Source organism: Salmo salar, chromosome ssa21 (genome assembly GCF_905237065.1).
Source record: "Salmo salar chromosome ssa21, Ssal_v3.1, whole genome shotgun sequence".
Classification (NCBI taxonomy): Eukaryota; Metazoa; Chordata; class Actinopteri; order Salmoniformes; family Salmonidae; genus Salmo; species Salmo salar.
Window position 1 is genome coordinate 12,066,984 of NC_059462.1, and position 15,155 is coordinate 12,082,138.

Here is a 15,155-nt window from a genome sequence, read left to right on the forward strand (position 1 = left end):
ATGGCCTAAAAATAATATCTCGATTTTTTCCCTACTTATGGGCGATTCACATCGATTTTTAAAACCTCTCTAAATAAGCTTTGTCGCACAATTACAATGCCTTCAGGAAGAATTCATACCCCTTGACTTAATCCACATTTTGTTGCATTACAGCCTGAATTCAAAATTGATTAAATTGATTTTGTTTCTCACCCATCTACAAACAATACCCCATAATGACAAAGTGAAAACTTGTTTTACAAATGTTTTCACATGTATTGAAAATAAAATACAGAAATATCTAATTTACATTCTATAAAGTATTCACACCCGAGTCAATACTTTGTAGAAGCACCTTTGGCAGCGATTACAGCTGTTTAAAAGTCACCATTGGCCTCATCCCTGAGCTGTTTCCTTCGTCTCCGGCAACTGAGTAGTTACTGGGTATATTGATACACCATCCAAAGAGTAATTCATAATGTCACTATGCTCAAATGGATATTCGATATCTGCTTTATTTATTTTTTACCCATCTACCAATAGGTGCCCTTCTTTGCAAGGCATTGAAAACCCTCCCTGGTCTTTGTGGTTGAATCTGTGTTTGAAATTCCTGGCTCACCTGAGGGACCTTACAAATAACCAAATTCTATTTGTCACATACTCCGAATACAACAGGTGTAGATCTTACCGTGAAATGCTTACTTAGAAGCCCTCAATCAACAATGCAGTTCAAGAAAGAGTTTAGTTTATTTAGTAAATATTTTCTTAAGTAAAAATCGTAAAAGAAAAAGTAACACATTAACAATAACGAGGCTATATACAGGTGGTACCGGTACCGAGTCAATGTGCAGGGGTACAGGTTAGTAGACTTATTGTGTACATGTAGGTAGGGGTAAAGTGACTATTCATAGATAATAAACAGCAAGTAGCAGCAGTGTAAAAAACATATGGGGGATGCGTGTCAATGTAAATAGTCCGGGTGTCCATTTGATTAATTGTTCAGCAGTCTTATGGCTTGGGGGTAGAAGCTGTTAAGGAGCCTTTTGGTCCTAGACTTGGCGCTCCGGTATCGCTTGCCATGCGGTAGCAGAGAGAACAGTCTATGACTTGGGTGACTGGAGTCTCTGACAATTTTATGGGCTTTCCTCTGACACTGCCTATTATATAGGTCCTGGATGGCAGGAAGCTTGGCCCCAGTGATGTACTGGGCCGTACACACTACCCTCTGTAGCGCCTTACGGTCAGATGCCAAGCTGTTGCCATAGCAGGCAGTGATGCAACCGGTCAGGATGCTCTCGATGGTGCAGCTGTAGAACCTTTTGAGGATCTGAGGACCCATGCCAAATCTTTTAAGTCTCCTGTGGGGGAAAAGGTGTTGTCGTGCCCTCTTCACGACTGTCTTGGTGTGTTTGGACCATGTTAGTTTGTTGGTGATGTGGACGCCAATTAACTTGAAACTGCTCCACTACAGCCATGTGGATGTGAATGGGGGCATGTTCGGCCCTCCTTTTCCTGTAGCCCATGATCATCTCCTTTGTCGTGCTCACGTTGAGGGAGAGGTTATTGTCCTGGCACCACACTGCCAGGTCTCGAACCTCCTCCCTATAGGCTGTCTCATTGTTGTCGGTGATCGGGCCTACCCCTGTTATGTCGTCAGCAAACTTAATGATGGTGTTGGTGTCAGACTTGGCCACGCAGTCGTGGGTGAACAGAGAATACAGGAGGAGACTAAGCACACACCCCTGAGGGGTCCCAGTGTTGAGGATCAGTGTGGCAGATGTGTTGTTGCATACCCTTACCAACTTGGGGCAGCCCGTCAAAAATTCCAGAATCCAGTTGCAAAGGGATGTTTTTAGTCCCAGAGTTCTTAGCTTAGTGATGAGCTTTGTGGGCACTATGGTGTTGAACGCTGAGCTGTAGTCAATGAACAGCATTCTCAAATATGTGTTCCTTTTGTCCAGGTGGGAAAGGTTAGTGTGGTGTGTGATTGCGTCACCTGTGGATCTGTTGGTGCGGTATGCGTATTGGAGTGGTCTAGGTTTTCCGGCACGATGGTGTTGATGTGAGCCATGACCAGCCTTTCAAAGCACTTTGTGGCTACCGACGTGAGTGCTATGGTGCGGTAATCATTTAGGCAGTTTACCTTCACTTTCTTGGGCACAGGGACTACAGTGGTCTGTTTGAAACATGTAGGTATTACAGACTCGGTCAGGAAGAGGTTGAAAATGTCAGTGAAGACACTTGCCAGTTGGTCCTCGCATGCTTTGAGTACACGTCCTGGTAACCCGTCTGGCCCCACGGCTTTGTGAATGTTGAGCTGTTTAAAGGTCTTGCTCACATCGGCTATGTAAAGCGTGATCACACAGTCGTCCGGAACAGCTGGTGCTCTCATCCATGCTTCAGTGTTGCTTGCCTCGAAGCAAGCATAAATGGCATTTAGCTCGTCTGGTAGGCTCGCGTCATTGGGCAGCTCACGGCTGGGTTTCTCCTTGTAGTCGGTAATATTTTTCAAGCCCTGCCACATCCGACGAGCATCAGAGCCAGTGTAGCAGGATTCAATCTTAGTCTTTTATTGACGCTTTGCCTGTATGATGGTTCATCAGAAGGCATAGCAGGAGTTCTTATAAGCGTCCAGATTAGTGTCCCGCTCCTTGAAAGCGGCAGCTCTAGCCTTTAGCTCGGTGCGGATGTTGCCTGTAATCCATGGCTACTGGTTGGGAAATGTATGTATGGTCACAACATCGTCGATGCACTTATTGATGAAGCCAGTAACTGAGGTGGTATACTCCTCAATGCCATTGGATGAATCCTGGAACATATTCCAGTCTGTGCTAGCAAAACAGTCCTGTAGTGTAGCATCCGCGTCATCTGACCAATTCCATACTAAGCGAGTGACTGGTACTTCCTGCTTTAGTTTTTGCTTGTAAGCAGGATAGAATTATGGTTGGATTTGCCAAATGGAGGGTGACGGTCCATATGACCGATTATGTTGAACCAAACCTCAAATGCAAATAGCAAGTTGAAACTGATTGTATTCAGAGAGAAGTTACATTTCTTTGCATTGTTATTGTGGGGGAGGGGCTTGGTGTCTGTGTGCGAGTGGGAACATGCACAGTACAGAAGGAATGAAGGAGACGAGACCAAAAAGACAAACACTCAAAAACAGAAGTAGGGGGAAAAAATGACTTGATTCTTGCGATACAGGCATTTGGAACATTAATTCAAAGTTGTTTTAACACAATCTAATTAATTCAATATAATCGCCCAGCCCTACAAGGAGTTTTACTATAACATCTGCAGTGCACGGCTGGACAAACCAAGTCTCGCCCCCTGGGTTAATAACACTTACAAAGGCTAGCCTCTTAGCATCTCAAAGAAAATGTTGCATTTTTCAAGCTAATATCCTGCAATTCTACACATTTTGCCATGAGACAGAAAGAAAACATTGCTGTTTTAAAGCTTATATTACAGTGCATTTATAGTACCGAGTTGAAAAATGTATAATTTGTGGAGTACTGTGGATACCAATATCTCTGAGCCTCCCAGGCCCATGTTGGCCAGTGATATGAACATAAATCGTAGATGAGTACATGAGTACATTGTATTACACAGTTTAAACATATTCCATGGATCCCTTGGGCAAAAGTAATTTAAATCTCTGTTAGAAAAACAAATTAAATGAGTACTACCATCATCATCATGATGTACACATTAACTACAGCAGCTATGTAACCAAAAATGGTTTTTGCATAATTTGTAACAATATGTACCGATACTGTACTTACAATGCATCTGTAATTTAAATACCATGTAAAAATAAGGTAAAATAACAGGGATTTGGGTACAGTTCACCCAAATTAAAAACATACTTATTTGTTTCCTTCTATGGACAAGGAGAGACAGTAGTCTATGCTTTTTTTGTTTACCTAGGCCAGTGCGTTTTGGTTTTTGCCCTAGCACTATACAGCTGATTCAAATAACCAAAGCTTGTTGATGAGTTGATTACTTGAATCAGCAGTGTAGTGATAAGGGCAAAAAAGAATACCGCTTACATTAGTGTTTTCTAACCAAAAACCAGTTACCCAACATTAGAATGTTTTACATTTTACGCCAAAATCTTAAAAATAACTTCAAACCAAGTCTTTGAACAATCTAGTCTCAGGTACTTTGAGATTTAAAAAAGTACACTATCAAATCGATTCATGCCGGATCCTTAACGATTTCACATCTTTAAAGGGATAGTTCAGCCAAATTACATATTGGTTTTCTATGTCTATGAACATGACAGCAATTCATGCTTTGGTTTAGTTTCCCTGGTATGGTTTCCATATGCTAACTTTTTGGCATTTGTGGCAGAAATCCCATTCAAGTCATGGGACTGATATTAACACTTTTCTCACATGTTCAAATCATCTATAAGTGACTTTATTGAGCTTCACAATCAATTTTAGATCATTTCAGATGATTTGGATATAATGCATGAAAAATGCCCATATCGGTCCCATGACTTGAATGGGATTTTTGCCACAAATGCTAAAACATTAGAAAGAGGAAACAGTGCTAAGGGAAACTAAACAAAAGCATGGATTGCTGCCATACCTGGTCCATAGACTGCTTACAGGGTAAGGAAACCAAAGTAATTTTGTAATATGGGTGAAATATCCCTTTAAGGATTCACGTTTTTTTCCTTTTTTCAACAGAAACATCACACGTGTTCACACTTGAAAACTGTTTGGACAACCAATGACATCAAACTGCTGTTTCCAAGCTTCTTAATTCTAGGAAACAGTTTCTGTTGGCGGCATGTGATAGACAAAAGTGTTGGTGAAAATAGAACCAGCTCCAAATTACTCAAATTATCCACTGTGAACTGCATATCTCAGGCAAACAATTCTAAATTAACAAGCTCCGCAGTTGACAAGCATTAGGGCCATATAATTGGAGTTTTAACAACAGCCATGTACATTACATATACTTTTCCATTAAAATATTTGTCAATTACTGTGATGCAGGTGATCCTGCCCACTGACTACCTGGCCATGAATGAGCTCGATTATTTGAGGCTGAGTCATGTAGAGGTAATCTGGGCCTCATTGGCAGCAGTGTTCACTGCCACAGGACACCGCTCTCGTAATTACAAAAGTAGTACAGCAAAAAAATAAAAAATGACCCAGGTTCCCCGCAAATACTCGTTGACACACTTACAGCTAAGCCTCTTGAAAAAACAAACAAAGAAAAACTCTTGATGCGTCCACTCAATCAAGGAGTGACCACGAGTATATTTTTATACAAAATATGTCAAACAATGTCTTGCCAAAGATGAAATACTTAAATATAGTAGGCACCAAAGTTAAGGGAAAATAACTAAATAAACCAAGTGAGAACTGTCTGAGATATGAAATCTGCAAGACAACCTTCCTAAATCTGAAAAACAGAGGTCCTAGGATTGACACAGGCCAGGGTCCTAAGATTGACTCAAACTTTTCTCAGGTGACCTGAGCAGCAGGCCTGGCTGTGTTCCCCAGTCTGTCTGCACGTGTCACACCCATGAGCGCGGAACTGGAACACATCTTGGCTTGGTGTCCTACCCGATGAGTGATCATCTCTCCCTGGCTAATGACTGATTACTCAAGCAGACCTCTCACCGCATAAATTAAAAGGGTGAGTCTATAGGACATTCTAAGAATGTTGAGAGAGAGAAAAAAAATTAAAATTGGTAGACAAAAACATTTCCTTATCTGGATAATGAGTTTCATGAGCCAGACCTAAGGCTAATGTTATTGCAAAGCTATCAATGTAGCTGGGCTATATGTAATGTGGTACCACAAAACAAAAGAACACACTATCCTCACACATGGAAGATGTAGTTCCAGGGACACATTGTTTTGGTTTCAGATCGGCACACTGCTCATTTTAATGAGCAGTGCAAAACTTCTCATAACTTAACACATAGTAAATGAAAAGCCAGTTCATTGATGCAACGCTGTTTGAGGATTTGCACGTTACACTACCGTTCAAAAGTTTGTTGTCACTTAGAAATGTCATTGTTTTTGAAAGAAAAGCACATTTTCTATCCATTAAAATAACATCAAATTGATCAGAAATACAGTGTAGACATTGTTAATGTTGTAAATGACTATTGTAGCTGGAAACGGCTGATCTGTAATGGAATATCTACATAGGCGTACAGAGGCCCATTATCAGCAACCATCACTCCCGTGTTCCAATGGCACGTTATGTTAGCTAATGCAAATTTAGCATTGTAAAAAGGCAATTTGATCATTAGAAAACCCTTTTGTAATTATGTTAGCACAGCTGAAAAATGTCCTGATTAAAAGAAGTCCTCAACTGTCAGCTTCATTAAATAGTACCCGCAAAACACCAGTCTCAACATCAACAGTGAAGAGGCGACTCCAGCATGCTGGCCTTCTAGGCAGAGTTCCTCTGTCCAGTGTCTGTGTTCTTTTGCCTATCTTCATCTTTTCTTTTTATTGGCCAGTCTGAGATATGGCTTTTTCTTTGCAACTCTGCCTAGAAGGTCAGCATCCCAGAGTCGCCTCTTCACTGTTTATGTTGAGACTGGTGTTTTGCGGGTACTATTTAATGAAGCTGCCAGTTGAGGACTTGTGAGGCGTCTGTTTCTCTAACTAGACACTCTAATGTACTTGTTCTCTTGCTCAGTTGTGCACAGGGGCCTCCCACTCCCCTTTCTATTCTGGTTAGAGCCAGTTTGCACTGTTCTGTGAAGGGAGTAGTACACAGCGTTGTACCAGATCTTCAGTTTCTTGGCAATTTCTCGCATGGAATAGCCTTCATTTCTCAGAACAAGAATAGACTGATGAGTTTCAGAAGAAAGGTCTTTGTTTCTTACCATTTTGAGCCTGTAATTGAACCCACAAATGCTGATGCTTGAGATACTCAACTAGTCTGAAGAAGGCCAGTGTTATTGCTTCTTTAAAATCAGCACAACAGTTTTCAGCTGTGCTAACATAATTGCAAAAGCGTTTTCTAATGATCAATTAGCCTTTTAAAATGCTAAACTTGGATTAGCTAACATAACGTGCCATTGGAACACAGGAGTGATGGTTGCTGATAATGGGCCTCTGTACGCCTATGTAGATATTCCATAAAAAAATTAAAAAAAGTAAAAAAAATCTGCCATTTCCAGCTGATCAATTTGATGTTATTTTAATGGACACATTTTTTTTTCTTCTTTCAAAAACAAGGACATTTCTAAGTGAACCCACACTTTTGAACTTTAGTGTACATGTGGTTTCCTCTTGTTCTGCTCATGATCTAATTAGGTCAAGTTATGGTAGCACCAATGGTACCTTAGCACCAAAGGGCATGGTTGTGTGTTGTCACGTTGCCAAAATGAGCATCACATTTTGTTCCACAAGAGGCATGGCCCCTACAATCAACTTCCCAGAATTGCGTGTGGAATCTTTGAACTGGATTCCGTGATCGCTAAGCTTTGGCGAATGAAGGGGGAGCCAATAAGCGTTCTTTCATTGCTACCGGGAGGACAAAGGCCAATGGTCCTTCTCATAACTAGGACCCAGAGTCCTGCTGAAAAATAACAAAGCAAACAAGGGAAAGGGACTTGTGCTCCGTATCTGTCAGGCCACATTAGCCGAGAGATGCACGGCAGGTAGCAGCCACACAACACCTACCATGACCAAGCAGAAACTTAACGCTCCACAGCCAACTCAATTACCAGCAACAAAGCAAATCTCACACAAGGAGAAAAGGGCATAGACGTAGCTGCCGAACAGCCAACCAACATCATATACTGGCTTGAAATCAGGAGTTCTTGGTGCAGTCATTTACCAAGCTTGCTGTCTAGTATTTCTCTTAGGTTTCTCACTTGCAGTCAGTCACACACACGGTGGACCTGTCCGTTCTGCAGCTGAACCACCACCGTCCAGAACAAGGTCCATGCACTGTGGAACACACCCAGGATATGGAGAGAGGGTCTCTGGGAAACATGGTGTTGGCCAAGCCTGGAGGGCAGTGGGAGGACGAGTGGCCGGGTGCCAGTGCAGCCGTGTCATGTCTCTCTCTGACACTGGGCCATCCACATGCACCACGGGGGTCACACAATCTCTTCTAATTTAATTCAGTGCCACATGTGTCACAAGGGTTCGAATGGCTTTTTCTTGTAAAGACAGTTATGGTGTATCGTTTCATGATTGCACCTTCCATTTGCATGACACGTCATTCGAGTCAAATGGTGCTCCGATTCTTTACATGTTCTCTTTTTCTATTTTGGAGGCAAGGCACTTACTGTAAAAAAATATATATACAAATGTTTTTTAAAGTGACTGATGTGTACTTTTGGGAGATACAGAAGTCAATAAAATAGTAACTGGTGTCATTGAGCACTGCAGGAGGAGACAGTACTGCAAAACCAGCAATGTTTAAGTCAAGCTCTGTGTGGACACCTCCAAGAACAGCCACCTGCTCACATATTTCAGGACTGAGGTATAACATTAAAGCCCTTGACTGTGGCTAATGTGTAGCCCTGCTTGATCCAATTCCATGTGGTGTATGAGACTACATTATAATAGCCACTCGAAAGAGTGTTCAATCAAAACAGATGGGAAGTTTCTGGGGTAAGGCCAACAACGTTGGTCCTAAGCGGTGTAGTAGAACTCATATCCAATTTCTGTTTTTCACTTATTTAGCATAGTTAAATTGCATTATTGCAGTACGACAGAAGCGTTTTATCTATGATTACTGGTTTGGTTGGACCAGTCCCATGACAGAGTGATGCTGGTGTGAGTGTTTGACTGACCTCTGGTTGTTGATGGTGGACGGGGAGCAGGTGGGCCACAGCGTTGGGCCCCAGTGTAGCCATGAGAGCCATCCTGTGATCGGACACCTTGGCCTTCTGCCACACCACCACCTGCAACAACACGTAGCAGCTTATTTTCAGTCCGCCTAAAAAAAGACCACCTGCCGGATCTCGAAATCAAGAGAGTAGACGCTGACCACCAATCAAAGCCTCGCCTGTAGCACTTCCCTTACCTGTGTGGCGGCACAAGAGGGGGTAAGAGAGAGGTTTACTGTGTCAACTGTTCTAGAAAGACCTGAACCAAACCAGGGGGTTTGGGGAAGGCTAGAGAACAAGTTAGTGAACACTGGTGCATATGTCAGGTCACATACTGTGAGAGCAGTTGTACTGAATCAGCGAGTCTGTGCTAGCACCTTGGAGCTTGTAAAACGGACACTAGTTCACATTCTCAAATCAGCATGTTGTCTGAGCATATTATTCAACCCAATGGATCAATGTGCACTGCATAATGAAAGTTGACCACAGTGGCCACAAGGTTACACAATCTTCCTCATCACTGTGCAACCTCCACCGAGGCATGGATTCCTCCGATTTTCCTTCGTGTCAGATGTATGAGAGGAAAGTAGTCCAGGAGAAAAAGCACACACATTCACACCCACGGGTGGCCCTGTCATTGGTGTCCACAAGCGAGTACATCTCCAGGGTGTTGATTTCTGTAAGCATGCTGCCCGCAGCAGCACACGTCTATGCAATGAAATATGCAATTTAGTGACTGTAAACGGATCACTCCCGTAAAAAGCACTTGGAGAAGCCATGAAACCCAACACAGGCTGAAGTGCAAAGTTCGGGATACGGGATATGTCTCCCAAGTGCTAATGCCATGAAATGGGGGCACGCTCCTCCCTTGATGATCTCCGAGTGATTTCAAATGAAAAGTATACGGCGGTCGAGTAACTCCTCTGACTCCCTCCCCTAATATTTTATTCCAAGTGGCCACTGACTGAAACTGAATCTCAAATCAAATTGTATTGGCGGCGTACACTATTTGCAGATGTTCAGTGAAATGCTTTTGTATCAAGCTCCAACAGTGCAGTAATACCTAACAAAACAAAAACACACACAAACCCCAAAAGAATGAGCAATGTCAGAGTCTGAAATATAAATATATACACACACCGAGGAAAAAAAAAAAAAAAAACATGCAACAATTTAAAAGATTTTACTGAGTTACAGTTCATACAAAGGAAATCAGTCAATTGAAATAAGTTCATTAGGCCCTAATTTATGGATTTTACATACAGATACGCATCTTTTGGTCACAAATACCTTAAAAAAAAGTAGAGGCGTGGATCAGAAAACCAGTCAGTATCTGGTGTGACCACCATTTGCCACATGCAGCGAGACATATCCTTCGCATAGTGCATCAGGCTGTTGATTGTGGCCTGTGGAATGTTGTCCCACTCCTCTTCAAGTTGCTGGACATTGGCGGGAACTGGAACACGCGGTCTTACATGTCGATCCAGAGCATCCCAAACATGCTCATTGCGTCACACCTGGAGAGTATGTAGACCACTATTGTTTTCACTATATATTTTACCTCTTGGGTATGTCATTCGAAAACATAATGTTACATTTCACTGCTATGCGGACGACACACAGCTGTACATTTCAATGAAACATGGTGAAGCCCCAAAATTGCCCTCGCTAGAAGCCTGTGTTTCAGACATAAAGAAGTGGATGGCTGCAAACTTTCTACTTTTAAACTCGGACAAAACAGAGATGCTTGTTCCAGGTCCCAAGAAACAAAGAGATCTTCTGTTGAATCTGACAATTAATCTGGATGGTTGTACAGTCGTCTCAAATAAAACTGTGAAGGACCTCGGCGTTACTCTGGACCCTGATCTCTCTTTTGAAGAACATATCAAGACTGTTTCAAGGACAGCTTTTTTCCATCTACGTAACATTGCAAAAATCTGAAACTTTCTGTCCAAAAATGACGCAGAAAAATTTATCCATGCTTTTGTTACTTCTAGGCTGGACTACTGCAATGCTCTACTTTCCGGCTACCCGGATAAAGCACTAAATAAACTTCAGTTAGTGCTAAATACGGCCGCTAGAATCCTGACTAGAACCAAAAAATTGGATCATATTACTCCAGTGCTAGCCTCCCTACACTGGCTTCCTGTTAAGGCAAGGGCTGATTTCAAGGTTGTACTGCTAACCTACAAAGCATTACATGGGCGTGCTCCTACCTATCTTTCCGATTTGGTCCTGCCGTACATACCTACACGTACGCTACGGTCACAAGACGCAGGCCTCCTAATTGTCCCTAGAATTTCTAAGCAAACGGCTGGAGGTAGGGCTTTCTCCTATAGAGCTCCATTTTTATGGAATGGTCTGCCTACCCATGTGAGAGACGCAGACTCAGTCTCAACCTTTAAGTCTTTACTGAAGACTTATCTCTTCAGTAGGTCCTATGATTAAGTATAGTCTGGCCCAGGAGTGTGAAGGTGAACGGAAAGGCTGGAGCAACGAACCGCCCTTGCTGTCTCTGCCTTGCCGGTTCCCCTCTCTCCACTGGGATTCTCTGCCTCTAACCCTATTACAGGGGCTGAGTCACTGGCGTACTGGTGTTCTTCCATGCCGTCCATGGGAGGGGTGCGTCACTTGAGTGGGCTGAGTCACTGACGTGGTCTTCATGTCTGGGTTGGCGCCCCCCCCCTTGGGTTGTGCCGTGGCGGAGATCTTTGTGGGCTATACTCGGCATTGTCTTAGGACGGTAAGTTGGTGGTTGGAGACATCCCTCTAGTGGTGTGGGGGCTGTGCTTTGGCAAAGTGGGTGGGGTTATATCCTGCCTGTTTGGCCCTGTCCGGGGGTTTCATCGGATGGGGCCACAGCGTCTCCTGATCCCTCCTGTCTCAGCCTCCAGTATTTATGCTGCAGTAGTTTATGTGTCGGGGGGCTAGGGTCAGTCTGTTACATCTGGAGTATTTCTCTTGTCTTATCCGGTGTCCTGTGTGAATTTAAATATGCTCTCTCTAATTCTCTCCTTCTTTCTTTCTCTCGGAGGACCTGAGCCCTAGGACCATGCCTCAGGACTACCTGGCATGATGACTCCTTGCTGTCCCCAGTCCACCTGGCCGTGCTGCTGCTCCAGTTTCAACTGTTCTGCCTGCGGCTATGGAACCCTGACCTGTTCACCGGACGTGCTTGTTGCACCCTCGACAACTACTATGATTATTATTATTTGACCATGCTGGTCATTTATGAACATTTTAACATCTTGACCATGTTCTGTTATAATATCCACCCGGCACAGCCAGAAGAGGACTGGCCATCCCTCATAGCCTGGTTCCTCTCTAGGTTTCTTCCTAGGTTTTTGGCCTTTCTAGGGAGTTTTTCCTAGGGAGTTTTTCCTAGCCACCGTGCTTCTTTCACATGCATTGCTTGCTGTTTGGGGTTTTAGGCTGGGTTTCTGTACAGCACTTTGAGATATCAGCTGATGTACGAAGGGCTATATAAATAAATTTGATTTGACCATGGAACAACTGGGCCATTTTCAGCTTCCAGGTATTGTGTACTGATCCGTGTGACATGGGGCCATGCATTATCATGCTGAAACAGGAGGTGATGGCGACGGATGAATGTCACAACAGTGGGCTTCAGGATCTCGTCACGGTATTTCTGTGCATTTAAATTGCCATCAATAAAATGCAATTGTTTTTGTTGTCCGTAGCTTATGCCTGCCCATACCATAGCCCCACCACCACAGGGCACACTGTTCACAATGTTGACATCAGCAAACCGCTTGCCCACGACACCATAAACACGGTCTGCAGTCTGCCCGGTACAGTTGAAACCGGGATTCAGTCAGGTCAAGACCGTGGTGAAGACAATGAGCACACAGATGAGCTTTCCTGAGACGGTTTCTGCAAAAAATATTCTGTTGTGCAAACCCAGTTTCATCAGCTGTCCTGGTGACTGGTCTCAGACGGTCCCGCAGGTGAAGAAGCCGGATGTGGAGGTCCTAGTTACACGTGGTCTGCGGTTGGGAGGCCGGTTAGACGTACTGTCAAATTCTCTAAAATGACAAGCCCTCCAAGCTTATGGTAGAGAAATTAACATTCAACTCTCTGACAACACCTCTGGTGGGCATTCCTGCAGTCAGCATGCCAATTACACACTCCCTCAACTTGAAACATCTGTAGTGATCATGCTAATTTAATAATCTTCTTGATATGCCACATCTGTCAGGTCAAATCAAATTGTATTGATCACATACACGTGTTTAGCAGATGTTATTGCGGGTGTAGCGAAATGCTTGTGTTTCTAGCTCTGACAGTGCAGTAATATCTAACAAGTAATATGAAAAAATGTCACAACATATACCCAATACACACAAATCTAAGTAAAATAATTATGAATTAAGAATATAAAAATATTTGGACGAGCAATGTCAGAGCGACATAGACTAGGATACAGTAAAATACAGTATATACACATATGAGATGAGTAATGCAGGATTTGTAAACATTATTAAAGTGACTAGTGTTCGATTTATTAAAGTGGCCAGTGATTTGGATTATCTTGGCAAAGGAGAAATGCGTGCATGGAACATTTCTGGGATCTTTTATTTCAGCTTTATTTCAGACGAGCACGCTCTTCTGTCATCATTATGCTTTGAGTGGCTAGTTAAGAATCATATCATCTCCACCTTAACCGACACCCACTACAAATGCATACTGCCCCAACAGATCCAGGGATGACGCAAACGCAATGCACACTGCCCTATCCCATCTGGACAAGAGGAATACCTATGCAAGAATGCTGCTCATCAACTACAGCTCAGCTTTCAATACAATAGGGCCCTCCAAGCTCGGGGCCCTGAGACTGAATCCCGCCCTGTGCAACTGGGTCCTGGAATTCCTGACGGCCGACCCCAGGTGGTAAAGTTAGGCAACAACACCTCCTCTACGCTGATCCTCAACATAGGGCCCCACAAGTGTGCGTGCTGAGCCCACTCCTGTACTCCCAGTTGTCAGACAACACAATGCCACAGTCTCAAGTCGAGGGAGCGTGGAATTGGCATGCTGACAGCAGGAATGTCCACCAGAGCTGTTGCCCAAAAATGTCATGTTAATTTCTCTACCATAAGCCGCGTCCAACGTCGTTTTAGAGAATTTGGCAGTACGTCCAACCGGCCTCACAACTGCAGACCACGTGTAACCATGCCAGCCCAGGACCTCCACATCTGGCTTCTTCACCTGCAGGATCATCTGAGACCAGCCACCTGGACAGCTGATGAAACTTCGGGTTTGCACACCCAAAGACTTTCTGCACAAATCGTCACAGGGAAGCTCATTTGCGAACACGTCGTCCTCACCAGAGTCTTGAATTGACTGCAGATATGCATTGTAACCGACTTCACTTGGCAAATGAAGGAGTCAAACAGACAGGCCTGGATGAGATCTTTTAGGCCAGGGCCCTCCGCAAGGCTCACAAAATCCTTTTAGACACAAGCCACCCCCTATACCCAGACTTTGAATTACTCCCCTCTGGGCGCAGGTATAGGGCACCCCTCAGCAGGAAAAACAGAACTATACAATCATTTGTGCCAGGTGTGATATCCCTTCTAAACAGCTCGGGCTAATGTTCCTATCGACTCAGTAAGGCCAGCACGCTAGTCTTTTTTTTCTCTTTTAAATGTTTTATTGGTATGTAACTGTTATGAAAGTTGTATTGTCAATTTTGTTTTGTATCTAAACGCCACTTTAAATGTGTACATGACACTGCAACAAAATTTCCCCATGAGGACAATAAAGTAAGTAAGTAAATGCTAAACTTCAATGGCCACTGGCACGCTGGAGAAGTGTGCTCTTCACAGATGAATCCCGGTTTCAACTGTACCGGGCAGATGGCAGACAGCGTGTATGGTATTGTGTGGGCGAGTGGTTTGCCACATGGTTGCGGTGCGGTTATGGTATGGGCAGGCATAAGCTACGGACAACGAACACAATTGCATTTTATTAATGGCAATTTGAATGCACAGAGATACTGTGAAGAGATCCTGAGGCCCATTGTTGTACCATTCATCCACCGCCATCACCACGTTTCAGCATGATAATGCACGGCTCCCATGTCGCAAGGATCTGTACACAAATCCTGGAAGCTGAAAATGTCCCAGTTCTTCCATGGCCTGCATACTTACCAGACATGTCACCCATTGAGCATGTTTGGGATGCTCTGGATTGATGTGTACAACAGTGTGTTCCAGTTCCCACTAATATCCAGCAACTTCGCACAGCCATTGAAGGGGAGTGGGACAACATTCCACAGGCCACAATCAACAGCCTGATCAACTCTATGCAAAGGAGATGC

General features: G+C 43.6%; 1 protein-coding gene across 8 annotated transcripts in view; it reads right to left on the reverse strand.

The window, feature by feature from the left end:
* Positions 1–15,155, reverse strand: part of pms1 (PMS1 homolog 1, mismatch repair system component) — a 55,482-nt gene that overhangs the window by 33,183 nt on the left and 7,144 nt on the right. For all 8 annotated transcript variants that reach the window (XM_014164262.2, XM_014164265.2, XM_014164261.2 and 5 more), the window contains one exon: positions 8,777–8,887. In XM_014164262.2, coding sequence (XP_014019737.1) covers positions 8,777–8,887 — 111 coding nt within the window. The remainder of the gene's footprint in view (positions 1–8,776; positions 8,888–15,155) is intronic.